The following is a 25,776-nucleotide window of genomic DNA, read 5'->3' on the forward strand; positions in this document are numbered from 1 at the left end:
TTAAAACCCCGCAGGAGGCCTAATATTTTTTGCAAATGTGGTAGTAACGTTCAAAGTGGCTAACCAGCGAAATCGGGTTTGTTCCAGAGTTTTAGCCGATTACCTTTTGCAGAGACTTTCCTGGGAATGCTCACCGGGAAAGTTCTGGTTTCCAGTCCCATGGGGGAAGAGGTGAACAGTGATGGACAGCGGCAGCTGGGCAGGGGGAGGCTCGAGGTTTGGCTCCGCCTGGCCGGAGGGGGACTCAAAATAAGGCTGCCCGGCTGGACGCTGCGGGGATTGAGACGCAATCAGGAAGAGAGCCATGGCAAGGTGGGTGTCCCTCTACAACTGCTAACGATCGTTTGATTCCTGGGATTCCCTGGAAATAGAACAAGAATATCCCTTCCTGGCCAGAGGTCGCCCCCCCCCCTTAGAAAGAAGCCATGCTCTGTGTCAGGCTCAGAGCTCAACAACTCGTCGGTTTTAATGTTGTGTGACTGCATATGAACAGCCACAAATAGCTCTCCTAAAATTGGGATTAGGGGCAGTCTCTCCCTGCCCCCCCCCCCATTTGAAGGATGGTCGCTTCCAGCTTGGTCTAGAAATACTGTACAGCAACATTCCCCCCCCCCTTTTCAGGAAAGAAGCACAGTCCTTAAAGGTAAATAAAGGTAAAGGGACCCCTGAGCATTAGGTCCAGTCGTGGCCGACTCTGGGGTTGCGGTGCTCATCTCGCTTTACTGGCCGAGGGAGCCGGTGTACAGCTTCTGGGTCATGTGGCCAGCATGACTAAGCCGCTTCTGGCGAACCAGAGCAGCGCACGGAAACGCCGTTTACCTTCCCGCCGGAGCGGTACCTATTTATCTACTTGCACTTTGACGTGCTTTCGAACTGCTAGGTTGGCAGGAGCAGGGACCGAGCAACGGGAGCTCAGCCCGTCACGGGGTTTCGAACCGCCGACCTTCTGATCGGCAAGTCCTAGACTCTGTGGTTCAACCCACAGCACCACCCGCGTCCCTAGCACAGTCCTTAAAAGGTAAAGGTAAAGGGACCCCTGAGCATTAGGTCCAGTCGTGGCCGACTCTGGGGTTGCGGTGCTCATCTCGCTTTATTGGCCAAGGGAGCTGGCGTACAGCTTCCGGCTCATGTGGCCAGCAGGACTAAGCCGCTTCTGGCAAACCAGAGCAGCGCACGGAAACGCTGTTTACCTTCCCGCAGCAGCAGTACCTATTTATCTACTTGCACTTTGACGTGCTTTTGAACTGCTAGGTTGGCAGGAGCTGGGACCGAGCAACGGGAGCTCACCCCATCGCGGGGATTCGAACCGCCGACCTTCTGATCGGCAAGTCCTAGACTCTGTGGTTTAACCCACAGCACCACCCGCGTCCCTAGCACAGTCCTTACTTCTCCTTAAATATGGGGAATCCTTGCTCAACACAGGAAATCTCTCAGAAATAGCTAATGGTAAAGGATCCCTGGATGTTTAAGTCCAGTCAAAGGCGACTGTGGGGTCTCAGAAATACAGCTGATCTTAGAAAGGTTGTCCAATGAAAGAGATGTACAGATGTACTAAACTAGCCTGCTGGCCTCAAGTTGCAGCAGATGATCCTATCTCATCCCATGTGAAGAGAGTCAACTGGCAGACCTGCCAGATTCTGTACATGGGTCAGGGAAAAGGAAGGGTCATAGCTCAGCAGTGCAGCACCAGGTTCATCACCTTCAGGGACTGTCTGAAACCCTCAAGAGCTGATGCCAGTCAGTTTAGATGATGCTGCACTAAATGGACCAATGGTCAGACTCAGCAGAAGTCAGCTTTCTCCTGTGTCCCTTTCCACAGGCAGTAAAATGTCTTGGGCTAGCGCTGCACAAACACCCAAACACCAAGCAGGGCCACTTTTGATTGGAAAGCCAGATGGAAAAGGAAACAGGGTCCTGGGGACCTCTAATCAATTGTGCACAGGAGGAAAATTCGCCCAGCGTAGGTTTGTGTTGCTTCTACCCAACTATTAAAAGTTTGGGAGCCTGAGAATGTTCTTTCATATGTGGTGGACTTGTAAAAGGGTAAAAGAGTATTGGGATATGATTCATAATGAATTGAAAAAAAATGTTCAAAAGTACTTTCCCCAAAAAAACTAGTGTCCTTTCTGTTGGGGATAATCCAGACTGAAATTCCCAGGTGTCAAAAAAGGTTATTTATGTATGCCACTATTGTGGCCCGTGTTTTGTTAGCCCCCAAATGGAAAATGAGTGAGGTCCCAACCAAAGAAGAATGTCAACTTAAGCTGACGGAATACGTACAACTCGCAGACTTAACATCTACAATAAGAGAATGAGAAGAATATACGTTTAAAGAAGACTGGAAAACATTTATTGAATATATGGGAAATAATTGTGTACAGCTGAAAACACTGGCGGCATTAAGATAAATTCAACAGTGTAAATAAGTTTTGATGGCTGGAATAACGGAATACTGAATGGTATAGTTTCTGTAAAATATTCAGGGATTTATGATATGTAAAATGAACCATGGAAAGAGAGAGAAGAAGGGAAGTCATTGATATCTTGAGGATTTAAAATGAGTATTTTTAATTGTAAAACAGAAAATTTTATAAAAATTATATACCAAAAAAGAAGAAGTTTGGGAGCCTGTCTTCTTTTGCATCTGGCTACCCAAAATGTTGTTCTGTCTCCGAAACCACGTATCACACTGCTTTAAAGTACATTCACTAATAATCACAGAGTTATGGTTTGCCATGCCAAGGTCCTAAGTGCAGGCAAGCAAGCCCTCCACACATAAACCTGAGAGAGAAGATGGATGCATGCTGTTCTAATTATGGGTAAGAAGCCACAAACATTTAAAGTGTCAATCCTGTTTAAAATGTGTAGCGCTGCTAATGGGTCCTCACTGTAGGCTGAGATCACTCCTGCCCCCTTCATTCCACTGGCAATGGCACTTGCATCTTCGCCATCCTAATATCTTCTGCATGTTTCCTAAGGCAACCAGCCAAAACTCTGTGGTACGACCGCCCACGATGGATATTCCTGGAGTTCTGTGTGGAGGACAGCACAGACGTGAAAGTAGATCTTGACGATTACAAAGTTGTGTTCAGGTAAGGGGTTGGCTTTCTAGCACGGCTGCTCTGTCCTGCTGTTTTGTTACTTTGCCGCTGGTTGTTGTTATTTTAATTTTATATAACTCACCCTGGACCATTTGGTGAAGAGTGGGGGAATCGAGAAACCTGTGGCCTTCCAGATGCTGTTGGATTTTAATCCCATTCATCCCAACCTGCAAAGCCATTGTTCAGAGATGATGGGAGTTTTGGTCCTGCAACATCTGGAAAGCCACAAGGTTCCCATCCCTGCCCTAAACAATATGAAGATCCAACAGACGGGCCAATTATTTTGAAATCTCTTGGTCAGCTGCTGTGGTGAGGAGAGCATTTTAGCTAAAACGTGTTTCATAATTTCAAACATCTAGCTGTGAGCAAATTTTGTGCAATCAATTGCTGCGAAGATCGCAAGCAAGGCCTGGCCTTTGACTTCTTTTTGGGCCAACTGCAGTGCTGATTAATCATGGTTGCAGCTTCATCGCTGATAAAACCACACAGGACGTTATTCAGAAGTTGTTTTTCGTAGCTCCTCAGGAACCCCACCGTAATCTTTTTGTCTTTCCACAGTTGCAAGAACGCAGATGGTGTGGAGTTGTACAACGAGATTACCTTTTATGCCCGGGTTAATTCTAAGGTGAGCAGCAAAACAAAGGTATGCCATTTTGGAAGGAGTGTCCTGGAACTGCCAGGGGCAAATCTGCCCTCAACCTTTACTCCTTGCCACAGAACTCTTCACTAGCAGAATGAACAATAATGCAAAGTTTTGTCTCATCCAGCTGGTAGATATAGAGCCCTCGGATGGTTGCCGTTGGCACTTCTGCCATCAATTAAAAGTGGCTGCTTCTGCACAGAGACTAAATGGTGCACGCTTTTGAAAAATGACCAAGGACTGAGTTATTCAGGGAGCAGTTTCTGCTGCCACTGCTTTAGCTCTTATCAAGGGCAAGGTCCAAAAAGCTGTGCAGGACCTTCTCCTCACTCCATCTTCCGAATTTTAGAGGCTTCCAGCAAGTGGAGGCAACAGACAGGTTGGCACATGGCTTGTTCCTTACATTTCACAGACCTTGCGTACCTATCAACTTCATTCATTCCGTGCCTGCCTATTTGTAGCGTATTTGCGGTGGCAACAAATTGGGATGCTTCCGCACTGGGCAGTTATTGTGGAATAGCCACACTTTGTATCCCCAAGGGTTATTAATTTTTCAAAAAAAATTATTTAACTTTATTGAATTGCAGTAACAAAAACGAAACAATATCAAAAGAAAAAAAACAAATTACACAAAAGAAAAAAATAAAAAGAACACACCAAAAAATACATAAAAACATAGACTTCCCTCCACCCATGTTTGACCTCCTTCCCTTAAACTACTTTTATTCGTTGTGTTATTAATATTACATTGTTTTTGTTCCACTTCCATCCGTTTCCTCAATATTTCTACTCTGTGAACTTTATTCATTGCATATCAATATATTTGTCCCAGAACAATGTTTTTTCATGTACTCCTTTACACAATCCCATTCTTCAATTAATTTTTGATCTGTTTGTCCAATTATTAATAATTCTTTATTGGTGTCCATGATTAAGTCAGTGGTGGCAAGGTGGCTGCTGGGAAAATTTGCAGGTTGCAAATGACCACAACCACAGAGGACTGAACATGTTATTGAGTAGCCCCACCCTAGGTTCTGAGTGTTAGTTATTCTGGCTTGGAGGGATCTGGCTGGTATGAAGATAATTGATTAAGGCAATCAGTTCTAATTACCTGCTTATTTTTGTTGCTGGTTGACCTGGAATTACATGAAAAAATGGAATATGTGTTTCCAAAACCCATAATCTAGTCATTGCTGCAGACCAGTGCACCTGGGCTCAGCCCTCATTGCTTCATAAAACGTACAGAACATTCTCCCAAGCTTGGTTCTGGTTCAGATTAGCCTCTTTGGCCGCCTGATATTTCTCTCCCAACATGATCGCTTTCAGGATTCCCAGAACAAGCGGTCGGGCAGGTCCATCACCCTCTTTGCACGCAAGTGGAAGGAAAAAGTGGCTTGGCCACGTCTCACGAAAGAGGACTTTAAGGTAAGGCTCGTGGCTTGTTCTCTTTTCCATACAGAGCTGAGGTCATAGATCATAAAACTGTAGAGTTGGAAGGGGCCACAAGGATCATCTAGTCCAACCCCTTGAAAGAACTCACTTGGGGCGTCTTTTTTTGAGTGAAATCTTTGGTGCAGTGCTATCTTCTCTCTGAGCTCAAGAAGGGAACTCAATAAGGCTGAGTTGCATTTGCCAACGAAAAGGGTTTGTGGAAACACACACACACACACACACACACACACACACACACACACAGAGTGAGCTTTTGGTTAATGGGGATTCCCATAACAGCCACCCCCAAGCAGTTGTTAGATACTGAGTTGCTGGAAAGGGGTCAGAAAAACCAGAATTCTCAGCTGTGGCTAGTATCTGGCCCTATTATGCTATCGAAACATTGGAAAAAGAAATAAAGGTAAAGGTAAAGGGACCCCTGACCATTAGGTCCAGTCGTGGCCGACTCTGGGGTTGCACCACTCATCTCGCTTTATTGGCCGAGGGAGCTGGTGTACAGCTTCCAGGTCATGTGGCCAGCATGACTAAACCACTTCTGGTGAACCAGAGCAGCGCACGGAAACACCATTTACCTTCCTGCCAGAGTGGTACCTATTTATCTACTTGCACTTTGATGTGCCTATGAACTGCTAGGTTGGCAGGAACAGGGACCGAGCAACGGAAGCTCACCCTGTTGCAGGGATTCGAACCGCCGACCTCCTGATCGGCAAGTCCTAGGCTCTGTGGTTTAACACACAGCGCCACCCGCGTCCCTACTCTATATATAGAAATGAGAAAACCAGTGATATTTTAGGGAGCAGGCTAGCAGGCGGGGCCCATAAATAAAACCTACATACAGCAACAGTGTTTTGTGTTGTGTAGGCTCCTACGATGTTGCTGTATGTAGGTTTTATTTTATTTGTTTTTTATCTTTTATTTTGGAAATGTACATCCAAAATAAAGCCTTCTGATTGGCAAACCCTAGGCTCTGTGGTTTAACCCACAGTGCCACCCGTGTCCCTGGAAAAAGAAATAGCTGGGGACAAAATAGACTCTGGTGGAGGCCAATTCTGTCTTATTGTTGAAAAGGGATAAAATCCAGAAGTCAGATTGGCTCAGTGACCAGCTGTTCCCCCAAAGCTTCTCCTCCAGCCAGGCGAAAAAGCAGAAGCAGGGAGTCTGGGTTAATCTGTGAATCTTCATCTTACTTGCAGCCAGCATGGCTCTCAGTGGACTTCGATAACTGGCGCGATTGGGAAGGGGACGAGGAAGTGGAGGCCGCCATGGTTGAGCACTATGCGGAGGTGAGTCTGTCCAGCTATGGACCAAGGCAGAGTCTTGATCTGTCTTCAAATCAGATCAGCAGTGGTGCGGCTTAAAGGATTATTATTATTATTTATTGATTTTATATACCGTCCTATACAGTGGTGCCCCGCAAGACGAACGCCTCGCAAGATGGAAAACCCGCTAGACGAAAGGGTTTTCCGTTTTGGAGGCGCTTCGCTAAACGAATTTCTCTTTGGGGTTGCTTCACAAGACGAAAAAATCTTGCGAGTTCCTGCGGGTTTTTTTCTGCTTTCCCCCCCTTTTCCTAAGCCGCTAAGCCGCTTATCAGCTGATCTGCTGATAAGCCGCTTAACAGCTGATCGCTAAAAGCCGCTAGACCACTAATAGCGCTAATCTGCTAAGCTGTCAATGGGCTTGCTTCGCAAGACGAAAAAACCGCTATACGAAGAGAATCGCGGAACGGATTCTTTTTGTCTTGCGAGGCACCACTGTACTCCGAGGAGACCATAGTGGCTGGCTATGTTCCCCATGATTTTAGGGCTCTCTCACACTTCCACTTTTGTCACATGCCTCAAAAGCACGGGTCTGAGCAGTTTTGTCCTTGCCCCACTGCTTTCCCCAGGAAAACTTGATCTTTCGTGATAAAATTAGATTCATAGAACTGTAGAGTTGGAAGGGACCCCCCAGGGTCATCTAGTCCAACCCCCTGCAATGCAGGGCAAATGTCAATCCAGAGAAAACCTGGTTTGTCCAATTTAGTGGTAAAGATCGGGTTTCCCCAGGGGGCAAGCAGCAGGGCAGTGGCAAGTTTGGATTCCTTGACCAGCAACGAAAGCAGGAACAGCAAGACCCTTTCACCCGGTCAGCCCGTGATGTGGACTGCAAAGCGCAGTTAACGTGGCTGGCAATTTTATAGCCAATGCACCTCCTGCCATTACAATCATGCTACAATTACGTAGGCTTTTAGAAGACATCTGAAGGCAGCCCTGTTTAGGGATGCTTTTAATGTTTAACAGACTATTGTATTTTAATATTTTGTTGGAAGCCACCCAGAGTGGCTGAGGAAACCCAGCCAGATGGGTGGCGTATAAATAATAAAGTATTATTATTATTATTATTATTATTATTATTAGGCATCACATATAGCCGTTCCTTCTCAGGGAGTGAAATGTTTCGCAATGCTTATTTGTCCTCACATTAATTGCTAAGAGGCAGGCTGAGGGAGGGGCACAAATGCTGGATAAGTTGCATTAAAAAAATTCCATGGCACAAAATGTTTTCTATCACCTGGCTTATCATGTACATACAGTTTGACGGTCTGCAGACATTATCTGTTACCGAAAGAGGCAAGGAGCTATTAAAGGCATTGAACTATGCTTGTGGGCTTTCCACAGACACCTAGTTGTCCATTGTAAGATGCCGAATTCGATGGACCTTTGCCAAGGCAGAAACCATACCAACCAACTCTTGGTTTCCAAGATGTAATCAGCCATTGGGCAAGTACTTTCAAGCTTTCATTTTGCCTCTTCAATGGATAAAACATAATGATGATGATGATTATGATTATGATACATGTTATGTACTGAGTTGAATAGGATCCAAAAAGCAGCAGTTTGATTGGTCCTAGAACAATAGGGTCCAGAATGCAGCAGTCTGATTGGTCCTAGAACAATGCAGCAGTATGATTGGTCCGCAGGAGCCACCCAATCCAGCTCCAGGTGGAAGTGAATCCGCAGTTGATTGGCCTACAGGAGAATCCCAGAATTAGCCAATCACATGCGACCCATTGTGTAAATAATGTATATAAAGCAGATATTTTGGGGGAACTTTCATTCCTCACTACTATGAGCTGAATAAAGAGCATGAAATCCACACTCGACTCCAGGTATATTTCAATGCAACATGCCAACAGAGAGGTGAATAAGCCCAGAGCACGAAGCCAAGCCATTCCCCATTGCTCAACGGCTCTACTGAAGAGACTCCTCATGAGGCCGGAGGAACATTGCCCAGCTGTGAGGCATGGAGGCTGCTCTCCGCAAGGCCCTTACCACCTGGCCTAGGGGGCTGGGCCCACACTCACCCAGCCCTACAAAAGAGGCTCCTCCTGAGGCCGGAGGAACATTGCCCGGCTATTGTTTTATTGATTTATTGACTGAATATGCTGTAAACCGCTTTGAGAGTGTTATTAAAAATATAAAGCAGTACTGTGGTACCTCAGGTTACATATGCTTCAGGTTACAGATTCCGCTAACCCAGAAATAGTACCTCGGGTTAAGAACTTTATTTCAGGATGAGAACAGAAATTGCACGGCGGCGGCACAGCGGCAGCAGGAGGCCCCGTTAGCTAAAGTGGTACCTCAGGTTAAGAACTGTTTCAGGTTAAGAACGGACCTCCAGAACAAATTAAGTACTTAACCCGAGGTACCACTGTATAGAAATTTAAAAATAAATAATAAATAAATAATAAAAATAACAAACTTTTATTTGTATCCCGGCTGAGGTGCATCACTGTGGGGGACGGAGGAGAAATCAGTGCTGAAATCTTCATGTTTCCTTTTCTCTCTCCGTCCAGCTCATGCAGAAGGTCACCAAGAAAGGCCCTCCGCCTGCCATGGATGACCTTGATGTAAGTATTTGGGGGGTTATGACAGGCAAGTGAGAGCCATGCGGTTCAGATCTCATCTCTATAACCCCTTTCAGCTCTGTCAGGTCCACGCCAGACTGGCCGTCCTTGCCAGACTGTGCCACCTCTACAAGCTTGGGAGGGGATATGCTTTAGGCACCAAAGATACTGATCTTTCCCTGTCTGTCCTGATCTTTCCTAGGATGACATCTGAAAAGCGCAAGACTCGAAGGTAATCATCAAGGCATCCCTCTCTTATGTCTGAAGGGGTGGGCAGACAAGCAGCTGGCGGGACCTAAAAAGGGGAGAGGGGTGTGTTGCCTAAGGGGTTGGGCATGGAAGCAGACAAGCAAACTAGCCTTGGCAACTTTGAAATAGCTATCACAAAAAAATGTCAGACTGCTGCAGTTTTCTTTGAGCTTCCAGGCCAATCTTAAACTGTCAGGGCAGCATCTCAGTGGCAGGCCCCATCTGCACTATAATTTAAATCAGTATAATACAGCTTCCCCCAAAGAATCTTGGGAATTGTAGTTTTGTAACTACAATTACACAGATGGCGCTGTGGTCTAAACCACTGAGCCTAGGGCTTGCCGATTGAAGGTTGGCAGTTTGAATCCCCGTGACGGGGTGAGCTCCCGTTGCTCGGTCCGTGCTCCTGCCAACCTAGCAGTTTGAAAGCACGTCAAAGTGCAAGTAGATAAATACCGTATTTTTCGCCCTATAGGACACACTTTTTCCCCTCCAGAAATGAAGGGGAAATCTGGGTGCGTCCTATGGGGCGAATACAGGCTTTCGCTGAAGCTTGGAGAGCGAGAGGGGTCGTGCGCACCGACCCCTCTTGCCCTCCAGGCTTCAGGAAGACATCTGCAGCCTAGGCAGCCCTGCGGAAGGTCCCACAGGGCTGTCTAGGCTGCGGATAGCAGCCTGCTTCCCGGAGCATCGGGCGCCCTGAAAGCAGAGTGCCCGGCGCTTCGGGAACACATCCGCAGCGTGGGGAGCCCTGCGGGAGTTCCCCACAGGGCTCCCCACGCTGCGGATAGCAGCCTGCCGCCCGGCGGGCGGGGCGCCCTGAAGCAGAGCGTCCCGTGCGCCGGACAGACATTGGCCAGCCCCACAAGCTTGGGGGACAGCAGGGAGACGCAGCACCGCCATCCCGCTGTTCCCCGACCTGGTTCGGTTTCCCCGACCTGCTTTTGGGGGGGAAATAAAGGAAACTTATTTCCCCTTTATTTCCCCCCCCAAAAAACTAGGTGCGTCCTATGGGACGGAGCGTCCTATGGGAAGAAAAATACGGTAGTTACCACTCCGGCGGGAAGGTAAACAATGTTTCCGTGTGCTGCTCTGGTTCGCCAGGAGCGGCTTAGTCATGCTGGCCACATGACCTGGAAGCTGTCTGCAAACAAACGCCGGCTCCCTCGGCCAGTAAAGTGAGATGATCGCCGCAATCCCAGAGTCGTCTGCAAGTGGACTTAACTGTCAGGGGTCCTTTACCTTTTTATCTTTAAAGGGTGTTGGGAGTTGCTAGGAGACCTTGATTTTTGCAGGGTTGCAATTCTCAAGAGTGGTTACAACCCTCTTCCCAGGGAACTCTGGGAATTGTCACTCTGTGAGGTGAACAGGGGTCTCCTAACAACTCTCAGCGGCCCTAACCAACTACACTTCCCATGATTCTTTGGTGGAAGGCGTGACTGTTAAAAGCGGTATGATACTGCTTTAAATGTGTACTAGATTCGAAATCTTAAGCCAGAATCCTAACAAAGAATCCTTTGCTCTGCCATGGGAATCCCCTTGATGGGGTGAGCTCCCGTTGCTCTGTCCCAGCTCTTGCCAACCTAGCAGTTCGAAAGCATGCCAGTGCAAGTAGATAAATAGGTATCACTGCGGTGGGAAGGTAAATGGTTTTCCGTGCACTCTGGTTTCCGTCACGGTGTTCCGTTGCGCCAGAAGTGGTTTAGTCCTGCTGGCCACATGACCTGGAAAGCTGTAGACAAACGCTGGCTCCCTCAACCTGAAAGCGAGATGAGCGCCGCAACCCCATAGTCGCCTTGGACTGGACTTAACTGTCCAGGGGTCCTTTACCTTTACCTTACCTTTACCATTTTGCAGTCAAAAGAATCTCCACCCAGCTCTGATAGTATCTGTTCCCAAGCTTTATGGAGCCCTTGACCTAAAGACCTTTGATGGGCCCTCCACCCTGAGTTGGACCCCCTCCTACCTGTCACTGTCCACACTCCACAGCCCAGAAGGAGAGAACAAGACAAGTATAGCTTCTTGCTCCTTTCTCAAGCTATGCCTTGGGGGAGGGCAAGGGAGCATGCTGACAGGTCAGGGAGGAAGAGGAACACAGCTGCAGGCTGGCAGTGGGCCTGGGCAGGTGCCCAAGAATGTGCCAGCCCTTGACACACTGGCCTTGAGCCCTGAACATCTGGAAGTGGAGGTGGCTCTGCAGAGCCTGCTGTTTGCTGTGATGCACAATTCCTGATCCCTTCTTTGCCTTCATCCCATTTGTGAGACGTTGTGAATTCTGTGATTATTCTCCCCACCACCACCAGGTACAAAAGGGGTGCTGGGATTGAACAAGAAGTAGGCGAGAGACAAAGTTCTGGAGCAAGTTGATTTGATGGACTCTGATTCCCCTGGGATTTTCATTCTTTTCACTTTTGTTCCAAGAGATTGCATGACAGCTGTGAACCGTAGACTGGGACTCTCTCCTCCAAGTCTCTCATTAATAGATGGGCAATACCACACCTCCTTGTTTCTGCTTTTCTCTCCAGCCTTTCTGACCTACAGCTCCCTCCATCCCTCTCTCATGTCCTCAGCTTCCCTCTGTAGAGTTTATTGTTCCTTAAGGATGTTGTATATAAAGGTTCTAAGCTATTCAAATCTCTGCCAATAAACACTGGTAACAGTTCTGAGGTATTTGTTGGCCGTCACCCATTGCTGCAGCGGAGAGAATGGTTTTTGTTTAGTCTTGAGTGTTGCCGGGCTGTGAAGCAGTGATCCAACATGCTTGACTAGGTACACCAGCAAAGAAGCTCAAAAGATGCCAATTGCTGCACTGGCACCCTCAGATAGAAAAGGCTACTTTTGACTTGTTCTTCGGCTAAGGGCGCTGGGCATGTTTAGCTTGGAGAAGAGGAGGTTAAGGGGTGATATGATAGCCATGTTCAAATATATTAAAGGATGTCACATAGAGGAGGGAGAAAGGTTGTTTTTTGCTGCTCCAGAGAAGCGGACACGGAGCAATGGTTCCAAACTACAAGAAAGAAGATTCCACCTAAACATTAGGAAGAACTTCCTGACAGTAAGAGCTGTTCGACAGTGGAATTTGCTGCCAAGGAGTGTGGTGGAGTCTCCTTCTTTGGAGGTCTTTAAGCAGAGCTTGACAACCATATGTCAGGAGTGCTCTGATGGTGTTTCCTGCTTGGCAGGGGGTTGGACTCGATGGCCCTTGTGGTCTCTTCCAACTCTATGATTCTATGATTCCTCCCTGTAAATCTAGGTTACTGTGGCTGCAGAATTCCTGACTGTAGATAAGGATTAAAAATATGTTAGATGGAATGTGGGGAACCTTTGGCCTGCCAGATGTTGCTGAACTACAACTCCCAGCAACCCCAGCAAATGTGGCCAGAGGACAGGGGTGATGGGTTTTGGAGTCCAAGGATGCCTGGAGGACCAAAGTCTCCCAACATTTGAGTCTAGATCCTTCCAATCTCAGCCACCAGAAACAAGCATAAACCAAGCACTGCTAAACTCGCAGTAGGTCTACCAAGCTGACAGTCTGCAGTGAAAGGCCAAGAGAGGGAGGTAAAGAAAGAATTCCCGTCATGCTTTCAAGTTTCCAAGGCTTATTTCATTACCACATTTGGTAAATGTGGGCAAAATGGGGTAGGCATACATACAAAAAGCTTGGAACCTACAACACAAGCCTAACCATGTCTATTAAGAAGTAAGTGTAATTGAATTCAGTTAGGGCTTGAATGGGGTTAGGATTGCAAGTTCACTATGGAAGAATTGGGTTTCAGGTCAGATTGTCTGCCCATGCTCTAGCCCCTCCCCACCAGGTTACTTCTTATGCACCATACAAAAGCTGGAAGCATGCTGTTCCATAAGTACCGAGAAGCAAAGCATGATCCACTATGGAAAACAATAATAACATATACTATACAGTCTAAAAAGGAGGGATCAGGTGCTATTCAGGTAGAATGACACTGACTATCTCAAAAGTACCTGTTCATTAAATGCAAGGACTGTAATATTTGAAAGTTAATGAGGTATGCAGTTAGCATGACACTCCCAAAGTTTGCAAGAGTTCACTAAACATGGCCTTGGGGAAATGAAGCAGCTAATAACTTAACAAGGTGTGTGTATATATGCCCACTGACCTGGAGGTAAGTCCCATTCGAACTATAATGGGGCTTAATTGTAAGTACAGTGGTACCTCAAGTTAAGAACTTAATGCGTTCCAGAGGTTCGTTCTTAACCTGAAACTGTTCTTAAGCTGAGGTACCACTTTAGCTAATGGGGCCTCCCGCTGCTGCCGCACGATTTCTGTTTTCATCGTGAAGCAAAGTTCTTAAACCCAGGTACTATTTCTGGGTTAGCAGAGTCTGTAACCTGAAGCGTCTGTAACCCAAGGTACCACTGTAGTTCTATGCAGGATTGTACTGGCAATCTGTTTCAAAAGACTATCATGAGCCAAATAGAATGTCAACAATCAGGATGGGCTTCTTGCTTCCTATGTTGGTATCTGCTTCAGTAAGAGTCATAACCACCCTGAAGCTGGCAAAAATGGAACACCTCATCTTGAGAATGTAAGAACCAGGCCAATGGCTCATTTAGTTCAGCAACCACAACCAGGTGCCTTTGGGAAACCTGTCTTGAGCTCAGCAGCAGTCTCCCCTCACGCAGTTTCCAGCAACTGGTGTTCAGAAGCATGACTGCCTCTGACCTTGAAGGCAGAATATAGCTTCCACCATTGGTAGACGCCATGGATGAACTTCTTACCCTCTTTTAAAGTTGCTCAAGTTGGTGGCCATCATTGTCTCCTGCAGAAACAAGTTCCATAGTTTTAACGATGAGAATGCTCAAAGAAGTACTGGTACTTTATATTCTGTCCAGAATTTCATAGGAGGCCCATTGTGTGGTTAACCCAAAGCTTTAGAAACCTGAAGCCACTGTAGCTACCAGCACTAGGTATCCTTCCTGCTAGCTGGTAATATTTATTCCTTGAAACTATGAGCCACCCACAGTGCAGAGTCTCCAAGCAACAGTTTAGTCACTGAACTGAATAGCTGATCATCATTTTAAGGTGAGTCTTTTGATTCAAAAGGGGTTTCTAAATGTGATCACGCAGATCAAGAATAAAGAGAGAGAGAGAGAGAGAGATCTTGCCAGGTGGGCTATGCCTCAACAGATCGGCAGTATGCTGTCCTGGGTTGGGTTTGAAAAAATCAAGTCTATCCTACCTTGCTGCCTTCCCTTTAATTTAAACAATAGCTACACATTAGGAAAATCATGTTTTTCATCACGAACAGAAATATTATTGTTAAGGCATCTTCCATATTACAAAATCTCCAAAATCTGTATCTTGATTAGGCTCACCAAAATACTACAAAATAGTGCACAGAGCTTTTGAGTTATCTTCATCAGGCTAGAGGTTGAAAATAAAAGCAAGGGGGAGGGACAGAAAAATACGGCAATATTTGGCTAGTGCTAAAGTCAAGGCTTATCAAGAAAAAGGAACATACAACGCCTAGCAATGAATGTACAAAAACCAGCTGTTACAAATGCGTTATGTTTCTTCTTCCCAATCAGCTTCTAACTCCCCAGTAAGCCCTGGTGCAACCTGAAACCTGCAGAGCCTTCTTTCAACATCTGCTAACTTCCCCTCCAAACCAGCTTCAGACTCCTGCCAGATGTAGACCTAAATGGCTTTACTATCAACCAAACACACACACACACATTCTTCCAACTCACTTCTGTTCCCTTGCTTTGTTTACCATTGCAGCCCGATGGCTTCCATGCTTGCACGCTAATTTGGTTGGCCTGATAAAAGTACTGCCCAAATATGGGGGTTTTTTTCCTACGGTCCAACACTGCTGCTTTTAGTTTTCACATTACAAAACGCTTTGCAGTCCTGCTTGCGCCAAATCCCTCCACTCATTCGCAGCAGCAGCAGCTGAACAATTTCAGATCACACTGCTTTCTACAGCAATTACTCCCTTTTTTCCAGACCTGCTTCCTTCCAAAAGAACAGCAATTTTAGTCACACTGTTAATTGTTGTTGTAGTTGTTGTTGAGTCGTTTAGTCGTGTCCGACTCTTCGTGACTCCATGGACCAGAGCACACCAGGCACTCCTGTCTTCCACTGCCTCCTGCAGTTTGGTCAAACTCATGCTGGTAGCTTCAAGAACACTGTCCAGCCATCTCATTCTCTGTCGTCCCCTTCTCCTTGTGCCCTCCATCTTTCCCAACATCAGGGTCTTTTCCAGGGAGTCTTCTCTTCTCATGAGGTGGCCAAAGTATTGGAGCCTCAGCGGATCTGTCCTTCCAGTGAGCACTCAGGGCTGATTTCCTTCAGAATGGATAGGTTTGATCTTCTTGCAGTCCATGGGACTCTCAAGAGTCTCCACCAGCACCATAATTCAAAAGCATCAATTCTTCGGCGATCAGCCTTCTTTATGGTCCAGCTCTCACTTCCATACATCACTACTGGGAAAACCATAGCTTGAACTATACAGACTTTTGTTGGCAAGGTGATGTCTCTGCTTTTTAAGATGCTGTCTAGGTTTGTCATTGCTTTTCTCCCAAGAAGTAGGCGTCTTTTAATTTCATGACTGCTGTCACCATCTGCAGTGATCATGGAGCCCAAGAAAGTAAAATCTCTCACTGCCTCCATTTCTTCCCCTTCTGTTTGCCAGGAGGTGATGGGACCAGTGGCCATAATCTTCATTTTTTTGATGTTGAGCTTCAGACCATATTTTGCGCTCTCCTCTTTCACCCTCATTAAAAGGTTCTTTAATTCCGCCACATTGTTAATTAGCATGCGCAAATTAGCACTCGCGCTCCCCCTCCCCACGCCTTCCCATTGCAAGGAGCAGCGGCAACTGTAATAATCCCCCCCTCCCCAGTCAATCAAAGGTTTGCCCAAGGGATGTTTATGTGTGCGTATTGTGTGGTGATGGTGAGAGAGCAGGGCTGGCCCAAGATATTTTGGCACCTGAGGCGAACAACAACAAAATGGCGCCCCCTCCTCCCAGCCAGGGAAATAGGGGCAAATGAAGATCTACATCAGGAACAAGGGGGAAGGGGAATAAAGATCCTACATTGGGATCTGCTGCCTCTGTGGATCCTGTTGCCTGAGGCAATCACATCATCTTCCCTCATGGGTGGGCCGGCTCCGTGAGAAAAGGTTTGAACATCTTGAATAGCATCAGCTGAGGAAAATCCCTTTTCACAAACATGTAAGGGCATTCCCTGCTCTGTACCTCCATATGGAACATTTTAACAACTACCAAACACTTTCCTACATTGGCTTGGAAAATACACATTTTCTGTTATTCTACGGCTGCCAAGAAACCGACAGTTGCTGTTTTGCTAATAGTTTTTATAGATCGTAAAACATTATTGTTTGGACAAGCAGCCCGCCCAAATGCTTAGAAAGCTGAGGTCATTTTATCCCACTTTTGGGGGGTTTTAAACTTTTGCATGTTTTGTAGAGTAGGCTTTGTGCATTTTTCTTGGTTTTATATTTTTGTAAACCGCTTTGAGGGTTCTTTTCTTTTTTTAGGAAGCAAATGCGTAGCTGTCAACTTTTCCCTTTTCTTGCGAGGAATCCTATTCGGAATAAGGGAATTTCCCTTTAAAAAAGGGAAAAGTTGACAGCTATGAGCAAGTGGTGTCTAAATTTTGAGAAATAAACGAAGAATGGCTTTTGCTTGTAACTTGGTTGTGCTCTTGTTATGTCTATTGTTTATTTTATTGTCCAGTAAGGCGGTTCGGGATTTGTTTGACACAGAAATATAAGCCCATTAGAACCAATGTAGGGGGGGCTTCGTTTTTGTTTGTTTTTGTTTTTCCGCACGGGGGACAAAGGAAAAAACACGAAGATCACGGCCACTGGGCCCATCACCTCCTGGCAAACAGAAGGGGAAGAAATGGAGGCAGTGAGAGATTTTACTTTCTTGGGCTCCATGATCACTGCAGATGGTGACAGCAGTCACAAAATTAAAAGACACCTGCTCCTTGGGAGAAAAGCAAGCATCTTAAAAAGCAGAGACAGCACTTTGCCAACAAAGGTCTGTATAGTTAAAGGCATGCTTTTCCCAGTAGTGATGTATGGAAGTGAGAGCTGGACCATAAAGAAGGCTGACTGCCAAAGAATTGATGCTTTTGAATTATGATGCTTTTGAATTATGGTGCTGGAGGAGACTCTCGAGAGCCCCATGGATTGCAAGAAGATCAAACCTCTCCATTCTTAGGGAAATCAGCCCTGAGTGCTCACTGGAAGGACAGATCCTGAAGCTGAGGCTCCAATACTTGGGCCACCTCATGAGAAGAGAAGACTCCCTGGAAAAGACCCTGATGTTGGGAACGATGGAGGGCACAAGGAGAAGGGGACGACAGAGGACGAGATGGTTGGACAGTGTTCTCGAAGCTACCAGCATGAGTTTGACCAAACTGCAGGAGGCAGTGGAAGACAGGAGTGCCTGGCGTGCTCTGGTCCAGGGGGTCACGAAGAGTCGGACACGACTAAACGACTCAACAAGGGGGCGGGGCTTCTTTTTCTGCTGCACCAGCAAAGGCCCCGCCCCGAGCTCCGCTTTCCCTCACGGAAGAGCGCAACCGCAGACTGAGGAGACTGAGGCCCCGCCCCTTTCTCTACGTCAGCTAAGCGCAAGGGAAACTCGGGGCTAGTTATGTCCTTCGCCGCTCGCCTTAGGCCGGGCGGAAGTGATCCGTCGCACTGCTGTTTCGCTGCGCCTGAAGCCCAAAGGTGCCGACCAACGTGTTCCGGGGTCGCTGGGGTCCGACGCTGCTGGCGGCTCCATGGCGTTCAAGTGCCAGCGGGACAGCTGGGTCCGGCAGGTGTGAAAGGAACCGAGGGAATTTGGGATTTGGGGTGGCGCTGCTTTCCGTTAACTGCATATATACCGTTACAGTTCGTGCCAATTTGCATCATTGCGGATGAGAGCAAATTCGCATCGTTGGTTCCTGTAAGGTTGCCCATGAAGACGGGCAGAGATTGGTTGAAAAAATGGTTCCTTACTCCTTGGGCAGCAGAGAAAACCACCAACAATCTTTTAATGGGAGATCAATCAGTATTTTTATTTTGTGTTTTTTATATTGTATGTTTATGTTGTGAATCGCCCCGAGATCTATAATACTACAGTGGTACCTCGGGTTACATACACTTCAGGTTACATACGCTTCAGGTTACAAACTCCGCTAACCCAGAAATAGTACCTTGGGTTAAGAGCTTTGCTTCAGGATGAGAACAGAAATTGCACAGCGGCGGTGCAGCAGCAGCGGGAGGCCCCATTAGCTAAAGTGGTGCCTCAGGTTAAGAACAGTTTCAGGTTAAGAACGGACCTCCAGAACAAATTAAGTATGTAACCAGAGGTAGCACTGTACTAGGTAAAGGGACCCCTGACCATTAGGTCCAGTCGCAGACGACTCTGGGGTTGCGGCGCTCATCTCGCCTTATTGGCCGAGGGAGCCGGCGTACAGCTTCCGGGTCATGTGGCCAGCAGGACTAAGCCGCTTCTGGCGAACCAGAGCAGCGCACGGAAACACCATTTACCTTCCCGCCAGAGCGGTACCTATTTATCTACTTGCACTTTGATGTGCTTTCAAACTGCTAGGTTGGCAGGAGCAGGGACCGAGCAACAGAAGCTCACCCCGTCGCGGGGATTTGAACCGCTGACCTTCTGATCGGCAAGTCCTAGGCTCTGTGGTTTAACCCACAGCACCACCCGCGTCCCATAATACTACTACTACTGCTAATAATAATAATAAGAGAAAATTTGCTTCATATAAGGTGCTTTCCTCCAGCCCAAATCAAATTGATTCTCTCTTGCTCCTCTTCTGTAGCCCTATTTACAGGTCCTAGCATTGTTATTTTTTATTATTATATTTATATCCCACCTTTCCTGCAAGGAGCTCCAAGGTGGCATACATAACCTTCCTCTGTTTTCTCTTCAGCAGCAACCCTGTGGGGTAGGTTAGGCTAAGGTTACCAGATGTCCACATTTCCCGGGGACAGTCCCCGGATTTACAAATCAGGCCCGATACAAAATCCATTGAAGTTGAAAAGTGTCCCCAGATTCATTGAAAAAAATCTGGTAACCTTAGGTTGGGCTGAGAGGCAGTTACTGTCCCAAGATCACTAAGTGAAGTTCATGGCTGAATGAAAATTTGAACACTTTGCTGGTCCAGAATTATAGCCATTCTTCACCTCACTGGCTTTAGTCTCTGATACACAAACAACAGGCATGCATTGGTGGAGGTTGTTTATTATTTATCATTTACTATCTTTATATAACCCCACTTTTTCTCCAAGGAGCTGATGGTGGTGCACATGGTTCTCTCCTTACTCATTTAATCCCCCACAGCTGTAGTTTAGGGCCCCACTCTCTTGGCCCCCACCAAAAAAAAATTAAAGAAAGAAACTGGATGTACATTTCCAAAATATAAGATAAAAAACATACATACAGCAACCGTGTTTTGTGTTGTGTAGGCTCCTATGATGTAAGTAATGGGCCCCTTCTGCTCCCTAAAATATCACTAGTTTGCTCATTTCTATATATAGGGTACCTATATTCTGCTATTTATAATTATTAGTAGTTTGCATCATATATGTACACATATTATTATTTCATATTATAGCAAGTTTCTAGAGACTAGATTATGAGTCTTTGTAAACTGTGTTTCTAAAGGAACTTTTGTTATTGCCAAATGCAAATGTGTTTGCATTATTAAGTTTGTAATGAATAAAAAATAATTTTAAGTTAGAGCTTAATAATTATTTCACTATTAATATACTTCTTCTTAATTGTATTTCACTATCAACATACTTCTTCTTAATTGTATTTCACTATTAATATACTTCTTCTTAATTGTATTTGAGTTCAACAATTACTCTGATAAAGTACATATTTTGTTATGTGCAAATGGCTTTAGATATCTATTAGGTCCATAAATTACCATTTAGCATATGTTCAACACAAAAAACTGTGACAATTTCTTGTTGACAAAGGACAGCTGGACATATAAAGGGCCTCATTACCTTCAGTAGCTTAGGGCCTCATCAAACCTAAATCCGGCCCTGATTATGCCACACTGAGTTCTTCCATGGACAAATACTTATGAGGCTGAATGTCTGCCAGTAAGAGATGATGTAGCACCGGGTTTTTCTGCATCAGCCATGAGTTGATGACCTTTTGTGGTGGTTGTTCCTTCCAACCCGATGATTTTAGAGAGCCAGTGTGGTGTAGTGGTTAAGAGCGGTAGTCTCGTAATCTGGGGAACCGGGTTCGCATCTCCGCTCCTCCACATGCAGCTGCTGGGTGACCTTGGGCTAGTCACACTTCTCTGAACTCTCTCAGCCCCACTCACCTCACAGAGTCTTTGTTGTGGGGGAGGAAGGGAAAAGGAGATTGTTAGCCGCTTTGAGACTCCTTAAAGGGAGTGAAAGGTGGGATATCAAATCCAAACTCCTCTTCTTTTGTGGTGGTTGTTCCTTCCAACCCGATGATTTTGCAGTTTTAAGCCTGGGTGCATGCCACTGGGGCTGGAATGGCTGCATTTCTGTGTTTTGCCTAGTGCATAGCACATCAGTGGACCAAGCAATTGGCTGTCATTCAATGTGGCTTCACAGAATCTGATACAGTACAATGGATGCTCAAAGCTGCTTGCAGAGTGCAATAAAGTCATCATACAAAAAAACAGGTTACAGCATATCTTAAATCAAAAGGAGAGGAAGGAAGCTCCAGCAAAGGGGGATTATGAATTGCAAAAAACCCCCACTTCTGCTAAGAACACAGCCTTGTAGTTGTGACTCTGGCATCTACAACAGAAGCCTTGCAGGGACTGTCTCTTGTCTAATTTTGAAGATAAGTGAAAATATTCTGTGAGGCATTTTGGGATTGAATTGAAAGTATGCTTCTACAGCTTTTGAATTGCTTTAGTAAAATGTTTTATAATATGCGTCGGGGGCTCAGGTGCTGAGGCACAGGGAAGATGGGAGATGGAGAGCGAGGGGGAGGAATCCGAAGGGAGCGTAGGAGGGGACAGTGGTCCGAGGGATTCCATGAGCCTCTCCAGCGAATCGGAAGATTCACAGAGGGGAGCGCCAGTGGCCAGGGGCAGGGGGGTCCCAAGGGGAACGCCCCAGGAGCAAGGGGGCAGCAGGGACTCCCAGAGCAGTAGTTGGAAATCAGGACCAGCTTCCCCACCAGAGCAGAGTGGGGGGGAAGAGTCCCAGGCATCGGGGCCAGTGCTTTCCCCACCAGGGAGAGGAGACGAGGCAGAGCCTACCACGCCTCCCTCAGAGAGTCGGACAACGGAAGGGAGGTCAGATCCGGCCAGTGTCACGGAAGAGGGAAGCAGTGATAGAAGTAGTGTAACGGTTAGGAGAAAGGTCACTGGGTTGGCGCGAGAAGCAAGTTCAAATGTACAGGAGCGCGGGACAGCAGAGAGTGAGGATTGGGAACCGGGTCCTAAAGCACGCCGGAGGCAGGGGGAGGAGCTAAGCGACTCAGCGTCGGAAGAGTCCAGAAAGGGCAATGCCCCAGAGGGCAGGAGGACCCAGAGGAGAAGAGAGCAGCGCAGGAGGTGGAGCAGGGCTAGGATCTTAAACTAGTGTGGAAGGGGCGGAGACTCAGACGGGACTTCGCCGATCTAGAGTTTAGATGTAGGGCTGCACGCTCTGGCTTTGAAATGGAAATTAAACTTCAATAAAGTCTTTTGTACATAACATCAGCCTGGCGTTGGTCCTCTGTGAGCTGGGACCTAGAGGCAGCTCTGACAATATGTATTAAAAGTGAAGAATTACTTCATTTTGCTTAAGTTGATTTGGAAGCATTTATGTTATAAGGTGAGATAGAAATAATAAATACAATAAAGAGATAATCTAAAGATACTGAAAATACCGGTATCTACTAATTTCAGTGAGTCTGTTCTGAATGTGACTAACTTTGGTTATCACCTATTGTTGTGACAAAATTCATGCAAAAACCAGTTAGAAGATAGTAAACTATGCTCTGCTTCACAGTACATAAGGGAATTTGCCCTGAAGAAAACTGTTGCTAGAAATCATTGGCTTTAGACATGCCGAAGCGTCTGGTCAGCATCTTTAGATTCCATCTCTTAAGTTTAGTGCATACCTTTTATTACCTCTGAACCTAAAGACCTCCAGATCTTTAGTGAAGCTATAGTCACGCATATCCCCCTTTCTTTTCCCTCCCCAGTTCACCACGCAGGTGGTCTCCTGCTGCCCTGCAAAACTGTCCACAGAAAATGGTGGAAAGAAGGAGACGCTTCAGGGATTCCATGTCATCTTGGAAGACACTATTTTTTTCCCAGAGGGTGGAGGGCAGGTACCAATTTTGCTTCTTGGTCAGATAGTGGAACCTGTTTTGGGGGTTCTAACATATTGTATACATCTTAATATGCTCCTAGGGATTTACTGTTGGCCTATTTCTTGAAACTAAGACTTGAATTGTTCAACGGAATTACTAGAAATGTGTGATCTCCTGTTTGCTCTTAAATCCAGATCTTGTCTGTGCTTCTTTTATATGTTTAAGCCTGCAGTCCTAAACACACTGGGGGAATAAACACCAGTTTACTTCCAAATACAGTGGTGCCCTGCAAGACGAATGCCTCGCAAGACGGAAAACCCGCTAGAGGAAAAGGTTTTCCGTTTTGGAGGTGCTTTACAAAACGAATTTCCTATGGGCTTGCTTCGCAAGACGAAAATGTCTTGCGAGTTCCTGTGGGTTTTTTTCCCTTCCCCCCCTTTTCTAAGCCGCTTATCTGCTTATCCACTAAGCCGATAAGCCGCTAAAAGCCGCTAATAGCGCTAATCCGCTAAGCCGTCGATGGGCTTGCTTTGCAAGACGAAAAAACCGCTAGACGAAGAGACTCGCGGAACGGATTAATTTCGTCTTGTGAGGCACCACTGTAAAATCTTATTACCAGGGCTTTTATTTCAGTCAAAGTTCAGAGTAGTTGAAATCAGTGGACTTGGGTAACTGAAGTGCAGTGATTGCAATGGGTTTATTCAGTGTATGATTGTTACCTTATACCTATAATCTCTATAATAACAATCAATTAACGTATCAATAAGTATCAGGAAAGAGAATATATATGAACATAATGAGTAAAATGTGCGATAGGTTAAATAATGTTTAGAAGCATGAGGGGTTGACGGGAAGTCGTCGAAACTTTGAGAAGTATGTGATACAATGTAATAAGTATATATTTTTTATTCTTTATAGTTTCGTTACATGTTGTTTTCTTATTTTCTTGTTTTTTGTATACAATTTCAATAAAGCAATTAAAAATGCCAAAAAAAAAAATCTATAATAACAATCAAAACTTTTACTTGGGCTAATTAATATTGTGAAGATAATTCAGAGAACCTCTGCACAGCAATTGCTTCATTAATCAAATTTGTGTTTGTTTTTTTTAAAGAGGGTGCTATAGCATTTGCTCAGCTTCACAACCTACAGCCATTGCTATTTTACACATGCTTTTGTCTGCTGCAGCAGAAGAATATTCCCCCAAAGCTGGGCTGGTGACTTTAACTTCTTTTTTCCAGCCCGATGACCGGGGGCTCATTAATGACATCCCAGTATTAAGGGTCACCCGACAAGGTCCAGATGCTCTACACTTTGTCCAGACACCCCTTGAGCCAGGGAGCGAGGTGCAGCTGGTGCTGGATTGGGACCGGCGCTTTGACCACATGCAGCAGCATTCAGGTAAGAAACTGATGGAACGAGATACCCACAGATTCAGACTGATCATCAAAAAAGACACATTTTTAATATACAGTGGTGCCTCGCAAGACGAAAAGAATCCGTTCCGCGAGTCTCTTCGTCTTGCGGTTTTTTCGTCTTGCGAAGCAAGCCCATTAGCGGCTTAGCGCTATTAGTGGCTTTTAGCGGATAAGCGGCTTAGCGGCTTAGAAAAAGGGGGGGAAACTCGCAAGAAGTTTTCGTCTTGCGAAGCAAGCCCATAGGGAAATTCGTTTTGCGAAGCACCTCCAAAACAGAAAACTCTTTCGTCTAGCGAGTTTTTCGTCTTGCGAGGCATTCGTCTTGCGAGGCACCACTGTACCCACAGATTCAGACTGATCATCAAAAAAGACACATTTTTAATATATATATATATTTAAATCTCCTGGTGAGGAGAAACTGTCGCTTATAATCGTCTCTTTTAGGGCAGCATCTCATCACAGCTATTGCGGATCTGATGTTTGGATTCAAGACGACATCATGGTGAGCAAGGCACACCTTTGCCTAATTCCTTTTCTCCCTGCTTGAGGATTTGTGTGAGTGAGTGAGAGAGAGAGAGAGGCTACAAAACCTCAAGAGAAATTGGGGCATCTAGAGTGGCAAGAATCTGCATAGATCACCATTGGAGTATTTACCGTACTTTTCTGTGTGTAAGACTACTTTTTTTTTTTACTTTAAAATTACGTGGAAAACTGTGGGTCATCTTATACACGGGGCAATCTCCCCCCTATTTTCTTAAATTGGAGTTCCTAAAAATAGGGGGTGTCTTATACATGGGGGCTTCTTATAGACAGAAAAATACGGTAGTAATAACTTCATGAACTGCTTGGAAGGAGGACAGATTTGTAAACAACCTTGGACCAGAGTTCCTTTCCTATTTGCTAATACTTAATGTGAGAATTAACTTGGTGAGTTAGGGATTCCCCCTGCATGTGAAGACAGGTTCTGGTGGACTTACAAGGCCAGTGGTGAGTCCAACGGTCAAGAAGGCGGTTTCTGCAGAGGGAAGTGAGGGGCACATGGGGCTTGTCAACCTGGCCATCTAGGAAAAGGAAAACTGATCCTTAACTTCCACTGCCTTGCGGGTAATGAAACTGATACAGACGAATCACCAGTACTCCACACAGCAATAGCAGTAGCCATTGGAATATGAATGGGCACCATGCATGTTTCTGTAGCTTAACATTTCCTGGGTGGAGTTTGTAGGTTGCATGGAGAGATACCTGAAGGAGCGTCTCCACCCCCATCGTTCAGCCCGGACACTGAGATCCAGCGCCGAGGGCCTTCTGGCGGTTCCCTCATTGCGAGAAGTGAGGTTACAGGGAACCAGGCAGAGGGCCTTCTCGGTAGTGGCGCCCGCCCTGTGGAACGCCCTCCCTTCAGATGTGAAGGAAATAAGCAGCTATCTTATCTTTAAAAGACATCTGAAGGCAGCCCTGTTTAGGGAAGTTTTTAATATTTAATGCTGTATTGTTTTTAACACTTGATTGGGAGCCGCCCAGATTGGCTGGGGAAACTCAGCCAGATGGGCGGGGTATCAATAATAAATTATATTATTATTATTATTATTATTATTATAAGTTGTTCCTTTCCCCACAGAGTCCTATTGAGAAGTTATTTCCACAATTTCCTACACCAGAAAATCTCCTACAGACTTAATACAGTCATACCTCT

The 25,776-nt window shown here is 45.9% G+C and overlaps 1 protein-coding gene across 3 annotated transcripts in view; it reads left to right on the top strand.

The window, feature by feature from the left end:
* The first annotated feature begins 187 nt into the window (after positions 1-187).
* Positions 188-25,776, top strand: part of LOC309328126 (putative protein PTGES3L) — a 39,890-nt gene continuing 14,301 nt past the window's right edge. Inside the window, exons 1-9 of one of the 3 annotated variants that reach the window (XM_081838088.1) lie at positions 188-312; positions 2,979-3,092; positions 3,660-3,726; positions 5,068-5,166; positions 6,387-6,476; positions 9,032-9,085; positions 22,555-22,683; positions 23,907-24,066; positions 24,528-24,585. In XM_081838088.1, coding sequence (XP_081694214.1) covers positions 305-312; positions 2,979-3,092; positions 3,660-3,726; positions 5,068-5,166; positions 6,387-6,476; positions 9,032-9,085; positions 22,555-22,683; positions 23,907-24,066; positions 24,528-24,585 — 779 coding nt within the window. In that variant the 5' untranslated portion in view covers positions 188-304. Of the gene's footprint in view, positions 313-2,978; positions 3,093-3,659; positions 3,727-5,067; positions 5,167-6,386; positions 6,477-9,031; positions 9,086-9,284; positions 9,315-11,634; positions 11,998-18,012; positions 18,173-22,554; positions 22,684-23,906; positions 24,067-24,527; positions 24,586-25,776 lie in introns of those variants that run through there. The other 2 variants (XM_081838087.1, XM_081838086.1) reach the window with 2 other exon arrangements.

The sequence above is a fragment of the Podarcis erhardii genome (assembly GCF_964252035.2).
Source record: "Podarcis erhardii genome assembly, chromosome: 13".
NCBI classification, from domain to species: domain Eukaryota; kingdom Metazoa; phylum Chordata; class Lepidosauria; order Squamata; family Lacertidae; genus Podarcis; species Podarcis erhardii.